The sequence below is a fragment of the Gopherus evgoodei genome, unplaced genomic scaffold (genome assembly GCF_007399415.2).
Source record: "Gopherus evgoodei ecotype Sinaloan lineage unplaced genomic scaffold, rGopEvg1_v1.p scaffold_48_arrow_ctg1, whole genome shotgun sequence".
In the NCBI taxonomy this organism is placed as follows: Eukaryota; Metazoa; Chordata; order Testudines; family Testudinidae; genus Gopherus; species Gopherus evgoodei.
This window is the reverse complement of record NW_022060069.1, coordinates 823,630-846,686: the sequence shown is the minus strand read 5'-3', so window position 1 is coordinate 846,686 and position 23,057 is coordinate 823,630. Positions and strand designations below refer to the sequence as shown.

General features: G+C 48.7%; 1 protein-coding gene across 6 annotated transcripts in view; it reads right to left on the bottom strand.

Moving 5' to 3' along the window:
• ZC3H4 (zinc finger CCCH-type containing 4) overlaps nt 1-18,936 on the bottom strand; it is a 32,329-nt gene extending 13,393 nt beyond the window's left edge. For 4 of the 6 annotated variants that reach the window (XR_003998263.1, XM_030546643.1, XM_030546644.1 and 1 more), the window contains exons 1-4: nt 18,761-18,936; nt 3,922-4,147; nt 1,528-1,638; nt 488-710 (exon numbers count right to left, since the gene is read on the bottom strand). Coding sequence is in view for 5 of the 6 variants with exons in the window: in XM_030546643.1 (XP_030402503.1) it covers nt 488-710; nt 1,528-1,638; nt 3,922-4,147; nt 18,761-18,921 (721 nt within the window). In the remaining variant the exon portion in view is untranslated. Of the gene's footprint in view, nt 1-487; nt 711-1,527; nt 1,639-3,921; nt 4,148-17,588; nt 17,621-18,695 lie in introns of those variants that run through there. The other 2 variants (XM_030546646.1, XM_030546647.1) reach the window with 2 other exon arrangements.
• Nucleotides 18,937-23,057: the final 4,121 nt, after the last annotated feature.

The window sequence follows — 23,057 nt, the reverse complement described above, 5'->3', positions numbered from 1 at the left end:
TCCAAGATCAGCAACACGCTACACTTCAGAGTTTACTCTGAATGTACTTTAGCAGGATGAAATCAGACTTGCCGTGTTAGTCTGACTTTGTTTTCTTTGCACATAAAGGACACACTTTTTTTTTTTTAACCTCACCTGTATTTTAAAATCTATCTAGACATGAGAGAAAGAATGCATCTTTAAATATAAAGCTACAAAACTGGGATCTGGCCTTTGCCCTCACAGAGTAAAAGATGTAAAGAAATGGCTGTCTCTGGGTCTCACTATGCAGCACTAATGAATTATTTTGGCCTGGCCATTGCAATTGAAGCAGACCTCTGTTGTACCTGGGCTCAGAGTGGGCACAGCAGTCCACCTGCATGCAGCCAACTACAAGATCAGAGCCTTACGTGGTGACTGATCATCAACCTTAATAAGCAAACTGTTGTAACACGTTGATTAGAAAAGTGGCTTGGCCTGGGAAGCGTGTTGGCAACGGCAGCCATACCTCGCCCCCGATGTGTCCCTTCCTTAGCTCTCCGGTACTGGTTCAGCTCTTTTGTGAAGTCGTCATACTCTTCTTTCCCCATGTCTTCATCTTCATCCCCCTCGAATTCGCCATAGGCCTCATTCTCGTAATCCTCATACATGCTGTAATTCTTGCTCTCCATTTTGGAGTAGCTCTTCTTTGGCAAGGGGGCACTGTGAGAGGACTGATACTGCTGGTGAGACTGAAAAAAGTAGACAGACAGGAAGGGTTAACAATGAAGCAAAGACCAATCTGAAATAGCATGGTGATGGCTGACGCACAGCAGGTCCCTGGGGCATGTCCTCTTTCCAGACTTGCCAAGGAATTGTGGAAGTAAAGCAGTCTTTATTCCACAGCCCCCTCATGGTTTCATTTACTACCCACCATGCATCCCTTCCCTGGCAGCTTTCTCCCAGGGCCTTCAGAACTCTGTAGAGACAGACAAGCTCCTCATGAAGACTGTACATGCAAAGTGCGGTTACAAGGGGTGTAAAGGAGCCATCAGACAGAACTAGGAGACGACACTGAAAGGTGAACTCAGGTCATCTCCTTTCTCCCAGCCACTACTCTACAGGATTAAAGCCTGGGAATAGGTAGCTTCTTGAAGAGAGAATCACCAGTATTCGTCAGGGTCCTCTCTGGATTCAAAGGCCCACAGCCTCTGAAAGAAAACCACACCTGCTTCAGGCTGAGTTCCCAATATAACTGCATGCAGCACCTGCATTTATTTGCTCATTTCCTTCTGCTCTTTCCTGTCTCTGTTGGGAAGTGGTTGTTTCATGTTGACAAGCGAAGGCCAAAGGGGACATTGGATGTAATGATTTAATTTTTAAAAGACATGGGAAAAAATGAAAGATGGAAGGGGCTCAGCGTCTGGAGGCAAATCCAGGAGTCCATAAGACTGGCCTTCAGCCCCTGCATGCAGCAAGACAGGTCTCTATGTGCAAAGCCTGCAGCATTTCCAACCCAGTGCAAGAGAGAGCAGCTTTTTCCACAATTGGCTGATCGCAGATACTTACAAGAGGGTAAGGAGGGCTGTATTCCCGGTACTTTCTGTGCCCCTTCTCACCGGGGCTGAAATCAGAGTCCTCGCTATAGTCAGAGAAGTCTTCACTGGAAGATGCATGGCGCTGCAAGGCATGGCAAACATATTGTATGATTTTAGTACAGAGGCTCTTAAGCTCTAAGCTTGAATTCCAACTCTGTGGCCAGGCATCCGGACTGCCACACACAACATAAAAGAGTCTTTCTTAAGGAAACTCAGATTCTGGCTTGCAAAAATCTTGACAGTGTTCCTTGAACTGAACATTTATGATGCAAAAGACTTCTACTGTATTTCAAACTTCTCTGTAGATTCCGTCCCAGTTGGGAACGTTACCAGTTTGTTTCATCAGTTTCTAATGAAAGCAATTCATATTACACTGTCTGTTAGCCTGAGGGTCTCCTAAATGTCTTTGACTTTACAAGCCAGATATTTTAATTTACCATATACTAGTCTCTTGCAAGCACAGGTGTTCACAAAAAAGAGATTTAGTTTCCCAAATGAAACTTTTTTCCTTTCCATTCCACCCACAGATATAAGCAAACACAGAAAAAGAAGAGAGATTCCTTATTAGGGTATCTTCTACCTCCCCCCCCCCCGTTTGTTTACTTGTTACCTCCTGCTGGATGATGTCTAATTTAAACAGCAAGCTCATATTTCCTTGTAGGTGCGGTACAATGCGCCACCTGATGCCATAACGATGGACTATGTCCATACGGCAGGGCCTAAGGCAGGGAGACTCTGCCTAGGATACTACAGCTAATATGTTCTCTACAACAGTGGTTCTCAACCAGGAATCCGGGGTCCCCTGAGGGGCCACGAGCAGGTTTCAGGGGATCTGTCAAGCAGTGCCAGCATCCGACTCACTGGGACCCTGGGCAGAAAGCTGAAGCCCCACTGCATGGAGCTGAAACCCGAGGCCCTGGGCTGAAGCCAAAGCCTGAGCAGCTTATTCATAGATTAGATTCATAGACTCTAGGACTGGAAGGGACCTTGAGAGGTCATCGAGTCCAGTCCCCTGCCCTCATGGCAGGACCAAATACTGTCTAGACCATCCCTGATAGACATTTATCTAACCTACTCTTAAATATCTCCAGAGATTCCACAACCTCCCTAGGCAATTTATTCCAGTGTTTAACTACCTTGACAGTTAGGAACTTTTTCCTAATGTCCAACCTAAATCTCCCTTGCTGCAGTTTAAGCCCATTGCTTCTTGTTCTACCATTAGAGGCTAAGGTGAACAAGTTTTCTCCCTCCTCCTGATGACACCCTTTTAGAAACCTGAAAACTGCTGTCATGTCCCCTCTCAGTCTTCTCTTTTCCAAACTAAACAATCCCAATTCTTTCAGCCTTCCTTCATAAGTCATGTTCTCAAGACCTTTAATCATTCTTGTTGCTCTTCTCTGGACCCTCTCCAATTTTTCCACATCTTTCTTGAAATGCGGTGCCCAGAACTGGACACAATACTCCAGTTGAGGCCTAATCAGCGCAGAGTAGAGCAGAAGAATGACTTCTCGTGTCTTGTTTACAACACACATGTTAATGCATCCCAGAATCACGTTTGCTTTTTTTGCAACAATATCACACTGTTGACTCATATTTAGCTTGTGGTCTACTATGACCCCTAGATCTCTTTCTGCCATACTCCTTCCTAGACAGTCTCTTCCCATTCTGTATGTGTGAAACTGATTGTTCCTTCCTAAGTGGAGCACTTTGCATTTGTCTTTATTAAACTTCATCCAGTTTACCTCAGACCATTTCTTCAATTTGTCCAGATCATTTTGAATTTTGACCTTGTCCTCCAAAGCAGTTGCAATCCCTCCCAGTCTGGTATCGTCTGCAAACTTAATAAGCATACTTTCTATGCCAATATCTAAGTCGTTGATGAAGATATTGAACAGAGCCAGTCCCAAAACAGACCCCTGCGGAACCCCACTTGTTATACCTTTCCAGCAGGATTGGGAGCCATTAATAACTACTCTCTGAGTACGGTTATCCAGCCAGTTATGCACCCACCTTATAGTAGCCCCATCTAAATTGTATTTGCCTAGTTTATCAATAAGGATATCATGCGAGACCGTATAGCTTACCTTAATGGGGCTCCCTGTGGCATGGGGCCCCATGCAATTCCCGTTTGCTACCCCCTAACCCATGACTTTTATATGCAGAAAAGCAGCTGTTGTGACACAGGTGGGCTGTGGAGGTTTTACAGCATTCGGGGGGGTGGGCTGAGAACCCAAGCTCTAAAAGGTAAGTATGTAAATGCAGCCATTGGAATCACTAGATATGTAGCCTCTTGGAGGAGTGGAGTTGGGATCCCTATTACCATACCTGGCAGGAATAAGAAGACCCTGGAGGTTTGCTTACTCACTTTGTGCTTGGATTTCCTTTTCTTTTTTGCTCTTCTTTTCTCTTTCTCTCGCTCTCTTTCTTTCCTCCTCTTGCGCTTCATCCGCCGATGAGCCTTTTCTTCATCCGAGTCACTTCTGTGCTTCTCTCCCTTCTCTTTCCGGCCCCTCTCATGGGACTCAGATGCATTCTGGGGCTCCTCTCCCCCATCGTCCTCCAGCTCGCCTTCTTCCAGCTCCCCATCCTCCCTGCAAAGCAAACACCCACATTGGCATTTCACTCCTGACAAAATCACTCAAGGCACTCAAGCCAGCTGGACATCTTGGGGTTTCCTAAATCTAAAGGTAACACTAGTCCCAAATACCTTGGTTTGAGGACTTCAATAACTCAGACATAGGTTAGGGGTTTGTTGCAGGAGTGGGTGGGTAAGATTCTGTGGCCTGCGTTGTGCAGGAGGTCAAACTAGATGATCATAATGGTCCCTTCTGACCTTAAGTTTATGAGTCTATTTGACTTTATCAATCTGTGTCACTGGAACATACAAAGCATACAAAGAGCCTATTTAAATCTCTCTCTCTCACACACACACACGCGCGTGCTTCAGACCAAAGTTCCCAGTTAAATAAAAACAGGAGAGCTCTATTTAACTGATCACATCTATGCACATTTTTAAAAAAATGAAAGCCTATAAAATAATTCTACTGAATAACATATGATAGCAGAGACTGAAAAATTACAGCTTCAAATCTTAGAGAACATTATCACAAATTCAATCAGCCTTAGAATTAAAGTCAATATTTTTCCAGAAATCATGTGGTCCCACAGAAGATAAAAATAAAACAAATTATCAGAAACCCCATTCTTCCTGTTGTCTATCCTAATTATTATAGGAAATCCGACAAATCATGTACTGAAGAAGCATCTAGCTCCTCTTCCAGGGGTTTTACAAAGGCAACTTCTTCTTACCTAAAAAGCATGTGTGTGTATAAATTTAAACAAACAACATTTGGTTTCATCTATAATTATCCGGACTTTTGCCAGGAAAGAACAGCTATTTGAGTCCCCATTTCCAAGTGAGAATGCTGCCTTAAGAAAATTTAATTTGTCTCTTAATTTTGGAAACACACGCACTGCTGCTTCCTGATCTTTACACCACATTAGGGTTCACACATAACTACAGTCATCATGAGATGAGATAAAACAAACCAAGATCTTTAATGTCCTCAGAGGATTTTCCAGTCATATTCAGTTTAAGAATTACTGGGGTTTGTTTAAGTGAAGCTCTCTCTAAACTCACAATAAATTGAATTTACGAATCAAGTAAGAGTGCAAGCAGTACTTGAATTCTCTTTTTATACAGCTCACCCCTTCCCGAATCCTACAAATTCTCACATTCTTAATCTTGCTCTAATTTTCTCTCTCTTCTAGGCCATGTCTACATCTAAAATTTTGCAGCGCTGGTTGTTACAGCTGTATTAGTACAGCTGTATAGGGCCAGCGCTGCAGAGTGGCCACACTTACAGCAACCAGCGCTGCAAGTGGTGTTAGATGTGGCCACACTGCAGCGCTGTTGGGCGGCTTCAAGGGGGGTTCCGGGACGAGAGAGCAAACCGGGAAAGGAAACCAGCTTCGCCGCGGTTTGCTCTCTCGGTCCCGGAGCCAGCCAGCAAACCGCAGGGAAGGAGACCTGCTTGCTCGGGGTTCCGGGACCGAGAGAGCAAACCGGGAACGCCGCGGTTTGCTCTCTCGGTCCCGGAGCCACCCAGCAAACCGCAGGGAAGGAGACCTGCTTGCTCGGGGTTCCGGGACCGAGAGAGCAAACCCGGAACGCCGCGGTTTGCTCTCTCGGTCCCGGAGCCACCCAGCAAACCGCAGGGAAGGAGACCTGCTTGCTCGGGGTTCCGGGACCGAGAGAGCAAACCGGGAACGCCGCGGTTTGCTCTCTCGGTCCCGGAGCCAGCCAGCAAACCGCAGGGAAGGAGACCTGCTTGCTCGGGGTTCCGGGACCGAGAGAGCAAACTGGGAACGCCGCAGTTTGCTCTCTCGGTCCCGGAGCCACCCAGCAAACTGCAGGGAAGGAGACCTGCTTGCTCGGGGTTCCGGGACCGAGAGAGCAAACCGCGGCGAAGCTGGTTTCCTTTCCCGGTTTGCTCTCTCGGTCCCGGAACCCCGAGCAAGCAGGTCTCCTTCCCTGCGGTTTGCTGGGTGGCTCCGGGACCGAGAGAGCAAACCGGGAAAGGAAACCAGCTTGATTACCAGAGGCTTCCTCCTTCCACGGAGGTCAAGAAAAGCGCTGGTAACTGTCTACATTGGATTACCAGCGCTGGATCACCAGCGCTGGATCCTCTACACCCGAGACAAAACGGGAGTACGGCCAGCGCTGCAAACAGGGAGTTGCAGCGCTGGTGATGCCCTGCAGATGTGTACACCTTCAAAGTTGCAGCGCTGTAACTCCCTCACCAGCGCTGCAACTTTCTGATGTAGACAAGCCCCTACACTCTGACCAAAGCAGTACATACTTATCACTGTTCAATTCTTTATTTAAAATGATTTTGAGTACGATGCATGGATGGAATTTTATCCCTGAGTTTGGAGAACAGGATGTATATGTCACCAACTTAAGGGTAACCCTTTCCTCAAATGCTTTAGTAGCACGCAGTACCGCAGTGAAGGGAAACTTCCGAGGGAGGTTCCCCTTCTAACCCATCCCTTGTTGGGAACTCTAGATAGGGTATAGGGCACAGTGGCAATGCTGTCCCTCAAGTAGCTATCAGCATGTCTGCTTTCACAGGGATCTTTCTATGTTGTCTTCATTGTTATTTATTTGGCAGACGTGCCCAAGAGTAGCTTGGGGCTGTGCAGACATCTTGGAAGGCACTGTCCCCACCCCAGCGAGCGTTCAGTCTAAAATCCATTACAAGATCTCCCCCTCCTTTTCTGTTAAAGGCAAAGCACAACAATAATGGTGCCGTTACTACTTTTCAGTGGCAAGAATTCAAACAGAAACAGCTTTTAGGACAATCATCTTTGCCCCCTCTACAAAAACATCTCCTATTAATTTCACTGCTGTTGAAAGATGCGAAGATGGACAGCCCTAGAAACTGAAACCGAAACAGTGCCTTTAGCTGCAGATCAGGTACAGAAGCAATGGTACAAAGTTCCACTCTCTACATGGCCCCCTGCTAATGTGTCTCACCCCTTCCACAGAGAGACGAGCTCTGGGGAAAGAAGGGACTTCAGTCATTCCACCTCCATGCTGAGAGTCTGCCACCAAGGGGCCTGGTCTGTTTGTGATTTTGGGGAATGATTTATCTGGATTTTACAAATGGTAAAAGGGCATCCCCCCATCCTCCTCCAGGACTCTGGATGCCCTTGGTAATTTCTACATTACATAAATGAACAGAGTAATCAATACCACCAGATTAAATCAAATAACCCACTGATCATGTAAACAGAAATTAATCGACCCCCTGTTACCACAAGCCCTGCTCAACACCAATCTCCCCGCAAGGCCAGGGAGGACAGACAGTAGAGTGGCCATATTTCCCAAAGGGAAAATGGGACACCACACGGGGCTGGCTTGAGCCCTCTCCCCACCCCAGCACGGGGTTGGCCTGAGTGCCCCTCCCCCGCACAGGGATAGCACCAGCTGCTCCCTACCCCCCCCCCATGAGGCTGGGGTCACTGGTACCCCCGTCTGTCCTCTACCAACCCCCCCACAAGACGTTGGGGTTGCTGGAACCCTGCCTGCCCCCTGCACAAGCTGTGCCCCCCTGCAAGGGGCTGGCATCTCTGCTCATTCCCCCACATATTCCTCCCCACAGCACGCCACTTTTTTGACAAAAGTGGGCATCGGTCCAGTTTTCTCTTGCCAACTGATCAAGTTGGTAAAAGCAAAAGGGACAAACGCTCACTTTTGCCAAAAATGGGACAGCCGAGACAAGGTTTAAAAAAGGGACTGTCCTGGCCAAACAGGACTTATGGTCACCCTAACAGACAGGCACTGTAATACACCGTTAGGTTAATGGGGACCTCGGGAGGATGCCAGTTCTAAAGTCCCACGGCCTTAATAAAAAACATTCTGCCAACAAACCCCTCCAGCCTATACTGACGAGACTCCAGTTCAGGTGCCTCCTTTGACTGCAGCTATGACAGTGTCATGGGGAAGAGGCATTTCTTAGACAGGGAGATCCCAGACAATTTACAGCTGTATAAGTCAAAACTAACATTTTAAAATCAATCCCAAATTCAACATGCAACTACGGCAGGTCATGCATCACAGGTCTAATGTACTCCCAAAAATAAACACTGATTAACAAGCAAGCCGACAAATTCTGCACCAGCTGCAGTTTCCAAATAGATTTAAGAAGTATCTACATGTAGAGTACATGACAGTATCTGATTTCAGAGGCAGAGATGACAGTGGCAGAGTCTACATCTGAAAGGAACAGGAACAACTTCCTAGCTGCCAAAGCAGCTATAGCTGTTACCTGCTCCTCTAGCAGCAGGTAGGAATCTCATTAGACATCGCCATCCCCAGGTCAGGAACCAGGTCAACCACAGGTAGTCGCACACCTTGAAGGGACAGAAAGAATTCCTACCATCTCCTCTGGTAAACTCACCAATCCGACCAACATCACCACAGTCTTATCTGGTTGAATCTCAGCCACTTAGCCCTCATCCACACCCCAATGTCTCCCAGACAGCGAGCAATGCAGTTAACACTTCTGAAGTTATTTTGAATGGACTAAGGCCCTGCAACTCATTACACGGACAGCTGAACGGACATTAGAAAACAACATTTGGTCATCTTCCGCTAGGACTGAATGGAAACCAGCTCTAGCCGCTTAGAGACCAAACACCCCCGATCCCACCATTGCCAATTTCTCTGAGTCATCCATTCCCACTATAATCCAAAATTCCAATCCTGTTTTGGTTTGTATTTGCAACATTTGAACAACAGATTTGTTCAATTCACAATCAGCCTTGCTGCAGGTCTACCTGTTCCTGCAAGCATGTGGAATTTTGAAAGGCTCGCACCAGCTGAATAAACTTCAACTAGCCACTGAAAGTACTCACTGCCCATGCAAGGTTCATGTTCCACACATCCAAATGGCACAAAGTGAGAATGCCTGGATCTGGTGAATTCAGACTGTATACACATTTCAAATAATAAACGTATAAAGCCAATGAGAAAAAAAAGGTTAAATAACTGTCATTTCCCCTTGCAGTAGTCATTTTCCTTTGTCCCCACAACAATTACCTCAGACACTCCAGAATCTCAAAATAATGGTTCAGTACAATACCAGGTGCCTGACAATCCTTTCTCCATCCCACAACAAATTATGCTTCGCTACTAGTTAAAAACAAAAGCCCCTCTAAGGTCACCAAATCTCAGCAAGTTATGATTTCCAAGGAAACACTTCCAAAGTTTAACCGCACATGTAACAAATCAAAAACATACGAGACACTAGGAGTACACATAACATGGAAGATTTTCCTCCCTTTAGAGCAGTCAGAGAGAAGGCAAGAATCCCTGAGTTCCAACATTGTATTTGCCTTGGGAGTGGCTGGTTGGTTTTCATCTTCCTCTGTAGCACTGAGAAGGCACTCTGTTAGGATCAGCCAGGAGAATCCTCCATGACTGATTTTCTGCAATCACAAGGGACCCAGGACACTGGTGAATCTAACTCCTTCTAGAAAGTAGGAAAATCAATCCTGGACTAGATGAACCAACATTTTTCATGGAGTTGCAGCTAATTTAAAATGGCAGCTTCACAAAGAAATGAAACTGTGTTTAAACTTTTATACTTTTATAACAGGTGTGTTGTAAACAAGACATGAGAAGTCATTCTTCCGCTCTACTCTGTGCTGGTTAGGCCTCAACTGGTGTATTGTGTCCAGTTCTGGGCACCACATTTCAAAAAAGATGTGGAAAAATTGAAGAGGGTCCAGAGAAGAGCAACAAGAATGATTAAAGGTCTTGAGAACATGACTTATGAAGGAAGGCTGAAGGAACTGGGGTTATTTAGTTTGGAAAAGAGAAGACTGAGAGGGGACATGACAGCAGTTTTCAGGTATCTAAAAGGGTGTCATCAGGAGGAAGGAGAAAACTTGTTCACCTTAGCCTCTAAGGATAGAACAAGAAGCACTGGGCTTAAACTGCAGCAAGGGAGATTTAGGTTGGACTTTAGGAAAAAGTTTCTAACTGTCAGGGCAGTTAAACACTGGAATAAATTGCCTAGGGAGGTTGTGGAATCTCCATTTCTGGAGATATTTAAGAGTAGGTTAGATAAATGTCTATCAGGGATGGTCTAGACAGTATTTGGTCCTGCCATGAGGGCAGGGGACTGGACTCGATGACCTCTCGAGGTCCCTTCCAGTCCTAGAGTCTATGAATCTATGAATACTAGCATCCCAGAAACAACGGAAACCCCATTATTTCAGACATTTACATGCAGAAAAATAAAAAAACTAACAAGAACAATCGTGCACTGGGCTTCAAGAGACTCAGGGTATATCTACGCTAAAATGCTACTGTGGCACAGCTGCACCATTCTAGTGTAGACCCGTAGTAAATCCTTCTTATCAATAGGTGGTAGCTAGATTGACGGAATACTTCCATCAACCAAGCAGTGTCCAGCGTGTAGCTGGATACAGTACCAAAAAAACCCACACCAGCGCAGACTGTCTTGTGAGAAAAAACAAGCTGGGCAAGCTATTTAGAGTATTAATATGCTCCTATGGCAACTGCTGATGAGCCACTATTTTAAAGGCCTGCTGTGGTATGGAAAATTCATTCAACAAAGTATGTTTTGGCATGCATGCTATTATCCACAGGGAAAAATGACTATTCCCATTAGCACTGCTCTGCTTAAATCAGAATTACCTTCCCTGAAGCACCTGCCAACTGGGCATTGCAAGGCTGCTCTTCATTTCCTACCTTCCCTGTTGGCTTTAAACAGGAACAAGTGCTCCCATCAATATCAGGTTGCAATTACCCTAATTGCAATTCCCAGCAGTCAGAACAACTGTCATTTTTGTTGAGTAAAGTACACAGTTCTTCAGCTCCACTTTGAATTACTTTGACCTATGTACAGTTTGGAGAAAAGAATGTATCAGCCTGTTCTATCATGGCATTTGTGAATAACAAATGCCATGAAAAACAAGAGGCCAATCTGGAAGTAACTGTAAAAGCCTGTGGCTACTGCGAGGCAATTTGTGAAACACTTGCTGGGACTCTAAACAGAACTAATTCTGGTGAAACAAGTTACTTCATCATAGTACAAAAATTCAATAGAATAAAAGAGAGTCTAATAAATCACTTTGATACAAATGTTTAGATATCAAGCAAAATCTTGGGAGAAATGGCACAGCATAGCAACCACCATGGGGCCAGGAGCCATATATTCCTGAATTCCTTAACTTGGGTTCTGCCACCGACTCATTTTAGTAGCTTTGGTCCCATTATTTAATCTCTTAACCCAGCATTTCCATGCAACACTGGTGTCCTGCACGACGTGAATAAGTGTTCCGTGAAAGACCCTTGCACTTGATTTTTGTACTCCTTTATACGCGCTTTCCAGTTAGAAATTCTTAGTTCAAGTTATTTTAAATTTGTATTGTTGCTTTGTTTTGTAAAATAAAATATATTTGAGCATAAATAATGCAATTTTTTTACTTGAAAACCAAACGACTATAAAATAATATTATAAGTGTTCTATAATAGGCTAAAAAGTGTTCTGTGGCCAACAAAGTTTGGGAAACGCTATCTTAACCTCAATTTCCCAGTCTGTAAAATGGAGATTATAATACCTACCTCAGAGAGAGCGTGTGAGAGTTAATTCATTAGTGTTTGGGAAAGTGCTGTGAGCTTCTTGGACAGAAGGACTCTAGAGGGCTTAATATTATTTCACCATTAACTTTGGTTTTGGGTTTTCACACAAACAAAATAGAAAATAACATCAGAATCTGAAATCTGGCAAATTATAGTGGCACCTGAAAGTTAGGGTGAGTAAAACTATGAATTAAAAAGTTTGAATAAAAATGATTATAAAGTGCCAAGGCTGTGCTAATTTCATAAGCTAGTTCACCATTTGCATTCACTGTGGTTATATAGTAAAGAAGCCAAGTTGGTAAAATGGCTAACATATTTGTAGAGAAGAATGCTGACTGTGGGAAAATCCTTAGCTAAGTGTGTACCCATCCTGTGGCCTTCCTATAGTCTCTTCAGACTTCTTCTATCAAGGGCCGTCTCCAGTACAGAGCGTGCTGCTATCTTAGCAGAATGCTGAACTTTATCCATAGCACTACATCTATGACCTCACAATCATAGTAACGACCTAAACACAGTACTATGAACCAGCTGCCACCTCAAGCAGATACAGTGTTATAAAGGTGAACTCTCTCATATGACAGCAGCAGAGAAAACAAAAATATTCACACCAGCATAAATCCGAAAAAAAAAAGTGTGGCCTTTTGGAACACAATTTCAAGTTGTCTGTTTTCTTCTTTTTTAATCATTATATTGTAATCAATTTAAAAAGGGACACCAGGTGTTTACAAAGATTTTTTAAATTATAGGAATAAGTAGCAAAAATTATACATGGTTTTTATGTAAAAACAGGAAAATTGGAGTATGCTCAAGGTTTTTCACTGCCACATACTGTTAGAATTTACAGAAATGAGAATGTCACATTTATCCAAAGTATTTCAGAACTTTGACTGACTTTTTCTGATGAACTGAAGTTGAACAGGTGTTTAGTCGCACCAGGTGTGTTTGTATCTATGCACATCTGGAATGTTAAATCATCCCTTGGGATTATGGGGATTAAAGCGCTATAATGCAATATTATGCACAAAAGAGAGCTAAGAAAGAATTTTACTCAGAATAATCTTGCACTTGTGAGCTGAATACATCCCCTGCCCTTAAATATTCATTTTTTGCCCTCTGTTTTAACAATAATATCTGTTTCATGTGAATACAGGAAAAAACAACATGTTTTATGTAATAGCAGCATTTCTACTATGCAAAAGTGTCTACTAAAAACAATTCAGGTGCTTTTTAAAAATAATTCAAAATGGCTTAGAAAAATTAAGGGATAAATATTTACAAAGTTCTATTTCATGTAACTAAATACTTGGATGAACTTGGAAAAACTCGTATGAAACTGACAAATTATGAGAACATTTTGCACAGTGGACATAACTGACAGCTGTAACTGAGATAATTTACTAGTTATGCTAAAGATTTTATAATTATTTTCCTCATCACAGCTACAGAAGTTCGTCCAGAATAACATGCTCTCCCTCGTCTGCCAACTTCATGTGAAAACAAGTGGTTTTACTATCTATGGAAGCTGGAAATGGAAGAGAAGGAAGTTTGTCTGACTCAAGGGAAAGAAAAAATTGCTCTATAAACCCATCTGTTACAAAACACGGGAGTATCTTATTTACGTTATAAAAAACAGCTTTATCCAAAGTGTTGGTCCCAGGGGAGGAGAATTAGGATGGTGATTAATATCTGGGCTGCCAGACTACTATAGAAAACCTTCCTTTTTACAATAGTTATTTGCACAACAGGTGCAGTTGAGCATGAAATCCCATGTACAGTGTGATCTGTTTTAGTGGAATGGACCCACAGATTACAAAACCTGAACGTTAACATAGAAAGAAAAATGGCTACAAGGTAACTGAGGTCAACATAAAAGAATGCAAAAAATGTGGAGAAAATGCATCTTTTCAAAGCAATAGAAGGGGTGGCTTTGTTAGAAAATGAACCACAAACACAGGTTAACAGGAAGTTTACTGGACTGAAAAGTCTGCAAGATCTAATCTCACAATCATGAAATATTAATTTCTAATCTTGCATGAATTTAAGCAAAATATATGAAAACCTAGCTAGACTGCATAGCACATTTCCCTATTCTTGGGATAAATGTATTTCTTCTACCTCAAGAAAGGTATGATCAGGAGGGTTTAAGATGAATTTTGTTTTCTATTAATAATCTGATTTTTTTTTACAGCACATTCCATAAGGGAGGAAAAAAACTACACAACAAAATCAGCAAAAAGAAGAGCAGCTGAAAACTAGCAAGAAAGCCATTACACAAGCTGAATATGCAGGGAATAGAGAAAACTTCATGTGAGAGTGGGAAAAGACTATTCTAGTTGAGAACAAGTGTCCAGTCATGCAGTGGTACATTCATAGCATCTTTCTGAACAAGGTTTAAAAGGCTTTTTCCTGGTTTTGCAGTATGTACAGCAGGGTGGAGATCTTTTGTTGTTTTATGGTGCTTTGTGGCTCTTTCTAACGTGGGCAGTGGCACACTGTCTTAGGTTATTACTTGAGTTCTGTAAAGGCCATCGAAGGCCTGGATGGACAGGACATCTCTACATTAAAGATGGGATTTTCAAAGGAACCTAAGAGAATTACATGTCTATCTCAATATGATTTGAAGTCCTACCTCCCTCAATACAAATATTGGTTAATTTACTAAAACCCTGAGAGACTCGGTACAATCCTGAAGCAAAAACGGAACTGGCCAGAACCTGCCTCTTTTCTGCTCCTTCAGAGTGTTGCCATCTTGGATTTTTACCTCAAGATGGTAACAGTGTGAATAAGGTCAACTGAGAAACCAGGAGGATATTCACTTTGCAAACTGGTGTCGCCTCAAGAATAGAGTGTACTGTGTTGCCTACAGAACCACTCAGGTTGAAGCAGAAATTCCATCCCAAGTTTCTCAGCCTTTCTGCAAACTGCCTTCCATTCAATGCCTTTCTTCAATCTGAGACATCAACTGTGGGTTCTCCACAGGGAGTTCTACTAGACATTCCTCTCAACCCAAGGTAAAACACTCATGTCATTCCTGAACAGGGGTCTCACTCATAAATTCATGGAGGTTAAGTCCATTAATGGCTCTTAGCTGGGCTGGGTAAGGAATGGTGTCCCTAATCTCTGTTTGTCAGAGGGTGGAGATGGATGGCAGGAGAGAGATCACCTGATCATTACCTGTTAGGTTCACTCTCTCTGGGGCACCTGGTATTGGCCACTGTCGGTAGACAGGATACTGGGCTAGATGGACCTTTGATCTGACCCAGTGCAGCCGTTCTTATGCTTCTCTGCTTTTCTTTTCTATTTTGAAGGGACTTTTATACTGGGGAAAACTTTCACAAACTGCTTTAAAACATAATCCAGCTCTCACTTGGCATGTGTTTGCCCTGATTGCTAACTATTGAAGTCACTGAGTTTAGACAGTTGGCTCCTTCCCACCCGTTACTCGATCCTGCAGTGAAGTAATAATGTTCTTTTGATATTCTAGACACTGCTACTGCACTAGATGATGTCACAAACCCAGGAGTATAACAAGGCTATTGGAAATGACACTGTTCTGGGGTTTAGGATTTGCTTTAATCACTTCTCAACTGGTGCCATAAAGTACAGCTAGACCGAAGGACCAACACTAGTTTTTGCAAGGGCTGGTATCTTGTGAAGCAGCAGTTGAAAAATAAAATACCTTATACCCAAGCTTTCAACTTTCCAAAGGGGTACACATCACTTCTAATCCAACCGGTCACAGGATACCAGGTGATAAGACTAAATCATTCCAAATGCCATCTTGCTTCATCTATCTGCACTTCAATTCTCACCTGACATTATTAGTGACTAATTCAGGAACTGCTAAAACTAGAAATCTTTGCCTTAAACCATCTGGAAGAAACCAAGTAATCAAAAATATTAAAAAACATTTAGGCATGTGTTGAATTTACTACTAAAAGTAATTCCATTGATTTACTCATAGCAGTAAAGTTAAACCCATGCCTATACGTGTGATTGGGGCCAGAGTCTTGAGTGTTGGATTACAGTCATGACAGAACTGAAAATGCAAGATTGTAATCAGAAGAAAACGTTAAAAGATTGAGTGTCACTTCATTTACTAACATTTAAAAAACTCCAAAACTTGAATGTTCATTTTGTGAAATCTCTCAACAATTCCACAAAACTTGGCAGTTTAAGATTCTACTGCTTCTGATTTTACAACAAGTCCTATTTCCATGAAGAAGTGGCACATTAGCCCAATAAAGTGGAAATTAGTATAAGATTCTCCTCCACCAAATATCTAGTTTCTCAGCTGCATTTGGCCATTCTAGTTCCAATGACAGTGGATATAGAAACTCCTCATGACATCAGTCAATAGTAGATTAAGACTCAAAATTTCAGATTTTGCTTGGAAAAGGATCTACTACGGAGGCATAAAAATTAACTTTTATCTATATTTTGTGGAACAACTGAGAGGTTTAACATGAAGATTTTATAAAAATAATAATAATATGGCTTTAACAAATTAGGAGAAATCCATATTGTCAAGTCTCACTCCTCATGAACTGTCAGGGCTAGAAACACCTTAACCAGGTATGTAAACATTTTCCAGCTCTGACCCTGGCCCATTGATCAAAGAGACATTTCAATCCCTATGACATCATAGCATAAGTAAGCTGCCAGAGGTAGGATGTTAGGGAGAAAGGTCCTATTATAAAATACATCTAAAATAATAGCAAACGGAATAATACAAGTAAACTGCATTTTTACGCCCCCTCATTTTACTCAATTGTGAAAGTCCCCTTTACAATGCACCATTTGCAACAAAAATCCTCCACTAGCCTTTGACAACGGATTATGAATGTTTGTGCTGTTTTATAATTGACGTTTTCTAACAAATGTACACAAGTTTCTAATTTTTTTTTTGTTTTGCAGAGGAAGAAGAGTAAACAAGGGGGAAATGAAACAACACAATTCCACATAAATATACTTGTGCGTGCTTTTAAGAAACTAATTTTGTCTTTTTCACACAAAACGTAAACTGGATGGAATACTCCAGGACAATATGTGTGGTTTTGTTCAATATGAAGACAGAAGGAATGACTGAGGATTTTTTTGGGAGGGGGGGCAGTATATCGTACACTGAGGGAATACATGAGCTAATTTATTTCATGTAAGTATTGTGAGGAACAAACATATGAACTTTTCATAATACACTGGATAAACAAAGGGATCATGGAAACACAGGCAGAAGAGAAACTACGACATTGTAAAACAGATTCCTATAAACGGTGTGCTTATACTGTACATCACTACTTGTCCTCCTTAAACTTCTCCAGGTATCAACTATAATACTGTAAAAGGGGATTGGGGTGGGGCGGGGGGGGAGAGAATGTGTGATGACATTTGGGAAACAGTGATTTCTTTTGCCACAATTTTTTTTGCACACTTGTGAGTTGATCACCAAATATTTTTAACAGGACAGTCTGCCTGCTTTCAACATAATGGAATGAGGATGGAGTTCGCAAACAAAGTAATGGATCCACATCCTGTTTCTAGATGGAATCAAGGGGTTTGGGCTAGCTGACCTTTCACTCTGGTACCCGTGCCGTTTAAACGTCACAGCAGACCTATTTTTGGAGAAAACTGTGTGTTTTTGTGACTTTTTTTAGTTCACATCTGTGGGGTGCATAAATCTAAAAGTCAAGTCAACACAAAGGGGCAGAATCCCGCTTGGTTTGTATACATACTGTATTAACTCATTCCTTACATGAAATGTATCAAAGAATGGTCTCCGGACTTTTTTTTTGGTGGTGGGGAAAAGAAAGGAAAACGTATAATTGAATTATTCAATAAAAGAGAATACTTACCACCCCAACCCCTGCATCACATGAAATACAGAACTCCTTAGAGAGGAAGGCAGACTAATACATACAAGCAGCTCTCTGTACTACACAACTGCCTTCATAGGGGAGTGGGAAAGGGAGCATCTCTCTCTCTCTCTCTCACAAACATACATGATTAAACTGTTTATTTTTGTGCACTGCATACAATAATCTCTGGCTCTACCTTTTCAAATAACAGCAAGTGCTAATACTAACAAAAGGAGCAGTTGCACTTATGTTTCTTTGGCTGGGGAAAGGTGCTTCACATACATCTCTGAGAATAAAAGGAGAAAAGGTTTTCCTGGGGGACTATAAACCTTTCAGTACCTTGATAGACTGGGATCACTTGAGATTCCAGCTGTGGAAGGGAGTCTTTCTATATAAAGAGGGGAGGGGAACCAGGGGGTATTACTGCCCAACACATCCCATACCACTACACACTCCTCATTACACCCAGGTGCCTTTCTGCCCGCACTGCACTCCCTAAAGCCCCCCTGTCGCCTGCAGGGCTCCATGAAGCCACTGAGAACAAAGGGGACATTAATGAGGCCAGGACTGCCCAGCTGGGCTATGGGGTCCATGGCCTCATTAAGGAGTCCACAAAGCCCTCCCTCAACCCCTCCAAAAGCTGGAAAACCAGAAGAGCCCCCCCGCTCCCCCTCACTGCCCTGGCGCCAGCAGCTCAGCTCCCTGCCAGGCCTCAGGACCAACCCGCTGCCCCCCCCCCGCCCCTAACTGCGCACCCCTCAGCTAACCTCCGGCTCCCCCGCCCCCCAGGGTCCTGCTCCCGGGCTGATCTCGGGCCCTGGCCCCCAGCTCTCCCCTCTTCCTGTGACCCCTGGTGCTGCGCCCAAGGGAGCCCCATACACCGCCCCCCCCGATCTGGGCCCTGCCCCCAGGTCCCCCTGCTCCTGTGAGCCCTGGTGCTGCGCCCAAGGGAGCCCCGTACACCGCCCCCCCCGATCTCGGCCCTGCCCCCAGGTCCCCCTGCTCCTGACCCCGCTCGCAGGCCCTGCCCTGCCTCAGGCCCTGACCCCGGGGCCCCCCCGTCTCCCGGGGGCGCGCAGCTGGCTCCGCGGGGCCCCCCCAAACCTGGTCCGGCGGGCCGGACGGACACACGGACAGACAGAGGCGCTCGGGAGAGGCGGTTACTGGACCTTTCGTCCGGGCCGTGGTGGTGGTGGAGTTGTGGCGGCGGCCGGGGGAGGCCGCAGCTGCCGCTGTCGTGGTGGTGGCAGGACGGAGATGGGGGGGCGGAGTGCGGGCTGGGGGGGGAGGCGGCGGCGGCGGGGGGGACACTCGGGCTCTCCACGGCCATGGGGGGGCACACGGGGCACAGTCACTGTACGGGGGGGTCACTCGGCGCGGCCCCGCGCTCCGCGGCGAAGCACACAAAATGGCGCCCGCCGGGCACGCAGCCGCGCCGAGGCAGCGCCCCGCGCGGCCGGCGGAAACGGGCGGACGTTGCCGAAGCGGAGCCGAGCGGGGCCGGAGATGGCCGAAGCGGAGCCGAGCGGGGGCGGGGCCGCGCCGAAGGGGAGCGGGCGGCGGCGGAGATTGCCGAGGAAGGGGGAAGCCGGGGGAAGTCAAGCGAAGGGAGCGGCTGCCAGGGAGAGCTGGCCCCAGCGGGGGGGGGGTGACCTGTGTCTGGGCCACTGACCCCGCCAGGCACCCGGTGCCCCCCGCTGAGCTCCCTCCTCTGCACCATGCAGCCCCCATCTCTGGGTCATTGACCCCCCCCCGCTGAGTTCCCCCCTCTGCACCCCCCCATCTCTGGGTCACTGATCCCTGCTGAGCTCCCTCCTCTGCAGCCCCCATCTCTGGGTCGCTGACCCCCCCCCGCTGAGCTCCCTCCTCTGCACCCCCCATCTCTGGGTCGCTGACCCCCCCCCGCTGAGCTCCCTCCTCTGCACCCCCCATCTCTGGGTCGCTGACCTCCCCCCGTTACCTGGTGCCCCTGGGTCACTGACCCCCCTGCTGAGCTCCCCTTCTGCCCCTGCACACCCCATCTCTGGGTCACTGACCCCGCCAGGCACCCGGTGCCCCCCGCTGAGCTCCCTCCTCTGCACCATGCAGCCCCCATCTCTGGGTCGCTGACCTCCCCCCGTTACCTGGTGCCCCTGGGTCACTGACCCCCCTGCTGAGCTCCCCTTCTGCATCCTGCACACCCCATCTCTGGGTCACTGACCCTGCCACGCACCCATTGCCCCCCGCTGAGCTCCCTCCTCTGCACCCCCCATCTCTGGGTCACTGACCCTGCCACGCACCCAGTGCCCCCCGCTGAGCTCCCTCCTCTGCACCCCCCATCTCTGGGTCGCTGACCCCCCCCTGCTGAGTTCCCCCCTCTGCACCCCCCATCTCTGGGTCGCTGACCTCCCCCCGTTACCTGGTGCCCCTGGGTCACTGACCCCCGCTGAGCTCCCTCCTCTGCACCCAGCACCCCCCATCTCTGGGTCACTGACCCCCGCTGAGCTCCCTCCTGTGCACCCTGCATCTCTGGGTCGCTGACCCCCCCTGTTACCTGGTGCCCCTGGGTCACTGACCCCCCGCTGAGCTCCCTCCTCTGCACCCAGCACCCCCCATCTCTGGGTCACTGGCCCCCGCTGAGCTCCCTCCTCTGCACCCTGCATCTCTGGGTCGCTGACCCCCCCGTTACCTGGTGCCCCTGGGTCACTGACCCCCCGCTGAGCTCCCTCCTCTGCACCCAGCACCCCCCATCTCTGGGTCACTGACCCCCGCTGAGTACCCTCCTCTGCACCTCCCATCTCTGGGTCGCTGACCCCCCTGTTACCTGGTGCCCCTGGGTCACTGACCCCCCGCTGAGCTCCCTCCTCTGCACCCGGTACCCCCCATCTCTGGGTCACTGACCCCCGGTGAGCTCCCTCCTCTGCACCCCCCATCTCTGGGTCGGTGACCCCCCCCCTGCTGAGTTCCCTCCTCTGCACCCCCCATCTCTGGGTCACTGACCCCCGCTGAGCTCCCTCTTCTGCACCCCCCATCTCTGGGTCGCTGACCCCCCCTGTTACCTGGTGCCCCTGGGTCACTGACCCCCCGCTGAGCTCCCTCCTCTGCACCCCGCATGTCTGGGTCGCTGACCCCCCCGTTACCTGGTGCCCCTGGGTCACTGACCCCCCGCTGAGCTCCCTCCTCTGCACCCAGCACCCCCCATCTCTGGGTCACTGACCCCCGCTGAGTTCCCTCCTCTGCACCTCCCATCTCTGGGTCGCTGACCACCCTGTTACCTGGTGCCCCTGGGTCACTGACCCCCCGCTGAGCTCCCTCCTCTGCACCCAGCACACCCCATCTCTGGGTCACTGACCCCCAGCTGGGCACCCTCCTCTGCACCCCGCATCTCTGGGTCACTGACCTCCATTACCTGTTGCCCCCTGCTGAGCTCCCTCCTCTGCACCCAGCACCCCCCATCTCTGGGTCACTGACCCCCACCCCATGCACCTGGTGCCTCCTTGCTGAGCTCCCTCCTCTGCACCCCACCCCACCGGGCTGCTCTGCCAGTACTCAGGCCTGGAGGCCAAGCGGAAACCTGGGGCAGGGTATTGTTTAGCTGATGATGGCCGTAGCTGTGTCTGACACATCCCTGGAGGTCCGTGGACCTGTGCCTGGGATGATAGGACTGATCCCATCCGGATGCACTGAAATACTTGTGCTACTTGACACTAGCCTGCTCTTGCCCCCCATCTGTAATGGGCCCAACACTACACAGGCCCGGTCAGGATGGGAAGGGGACTCCATTCCTGTTGCAGGGTCGGGGGCTAGTTTCCCTGGGGGAAAGGCTGCCCTGGGCAATCGGACATTGCAATGTGCTGACATGAGGGGCAAGGGCTCCTTAAGGAGCTGCTGTCACTGGGCTATCTTCTATGGGGCAGCTGTGGGCATAGTCCCTGGGAGTCAGAGTCAGGGGGCAGGGGCTGCCCTGTGCCCTTGGTCCCAGGATCAGAGCATGAGGTGGAGGCTGCCCTGTGCGCTCAGCCCATGGGGGTGCGGGGGGGGGGCTGCCCTGTGCGCTCAGCCCATGGGGTGCGGGGGGGCTGTCCTATGTGCTCAGTCCATGGGGGTGCGGTGGGGGGGGCTGCCCTGTGTGCTCAGTCCATGGGGGTGTGGGGGGGGCTGACCTGTGCGCTCAGTCCATGGGGGTGCGGGGGGGCTGCCTTGTGCGCTCAGTCCATGGGGGTGCGGGGGGGGCTGCCCTGTGCGCTCAGCCCGTGGGGGTGGAGGGGGGGCTGCCCTGTGCGCTCTGTCCACAGCGGTGCGGGGGGGCTGCCCTGTGCGCTGTGTCCATGGGGGTTCAGGGGGGGCTGCCTTGTGCACTCAGCCCATGGGGGTGCGGGGGGGGGCTGCCCTGTGCGCTGTGTCCATGGGGGTGCGGGGGGGGGCTGCCCTGTGCACTGTGTCCATGGGGCTGCGGGGGGGGGGCTGCCCTGTGCGCTGTGTCCATTGGGGTGTGGGGGGAGGTGCCCTGTGCGCTCTGTCCATGGGGGTGCAAGGGGGGCTGCCTTGTGCGCTCAGTCCATGGGGGTGCGGGGGGGCTGCCCTGTGCACTCAGTCCACGGGGGTGCGGGGGGGGGCTGCCTTGTGCGCTCAGTCCATGGGGGTGCGGGGGGGGTGCCCTGTGCGCTCAGCCCTTAGCGGTGCGGGGGGGGCTGCCCTGTGCGCTGTGTCCATTGGGGTGCGGGGGGGTGCCCTGTGCGTTGTGTCCATGGGGGTGCCGGGGGGGGCTGCCCTGTGCACTCAGCCCATGGGGGTGCCGGGGGGGGGCTGCTTTCTGCGCTGTGTCCATGGGGGTGCGGGGGGGTGCCCTGTGTGCTGTGTCCATTGGGGTGCGGGGGGGTGCCCTGTGCGTTGTGTCCATGGGGGTGCGGGGGGGGTGCCCTGTGCGCTCAGCCCTTAGGGGTGCGGGGGGGTCTGCCCTGTGCGTTGTGTCCATGGGGGTGCCGGGGGGGGCTGCCCTGTGCTCAGCCCATGGGGGTGCTGGGGGGGGCTGCTTTCTGCGCTGTGTCCATGGGGGTGCGGGGGGGGGGGCCCTGTGCGCTCAGCCCTTAGGGGTGCGGGGCGGGCTGCCCTGTGCGTTGTGTCCATGGGCTGCTTTCTGCGCTGTGTCCATGCGGGTGCGGGGGGGCTGCCCTGTGCGCTGTGCCCATGGGGGTGCGGGGGGGGGCTGCTCTGTGCGCTATGTCCATTGGGGTGCGGGGGGGTGCCCTGTGCGCTCAGCCCTTAGGGTGCATGCCGCCCTCGCGCACCACAGCGCACGTAGCGGGGTTCTCAGCTGAGGGGCGGGGCCGGACCTGCCCTCTGGCGGCCGGGTGAGCGCATGCGCAGCATCGAACGCAGTGCTGCTACGCGAGCGGGCGGGGCTCATCCCCGTGTCACGTGACGCAGGAGCAGGCGGGGCGGCGCCCCCTGTCACGTGCTGGGGGCGGCGCGCGGGCCCGGCGCGGG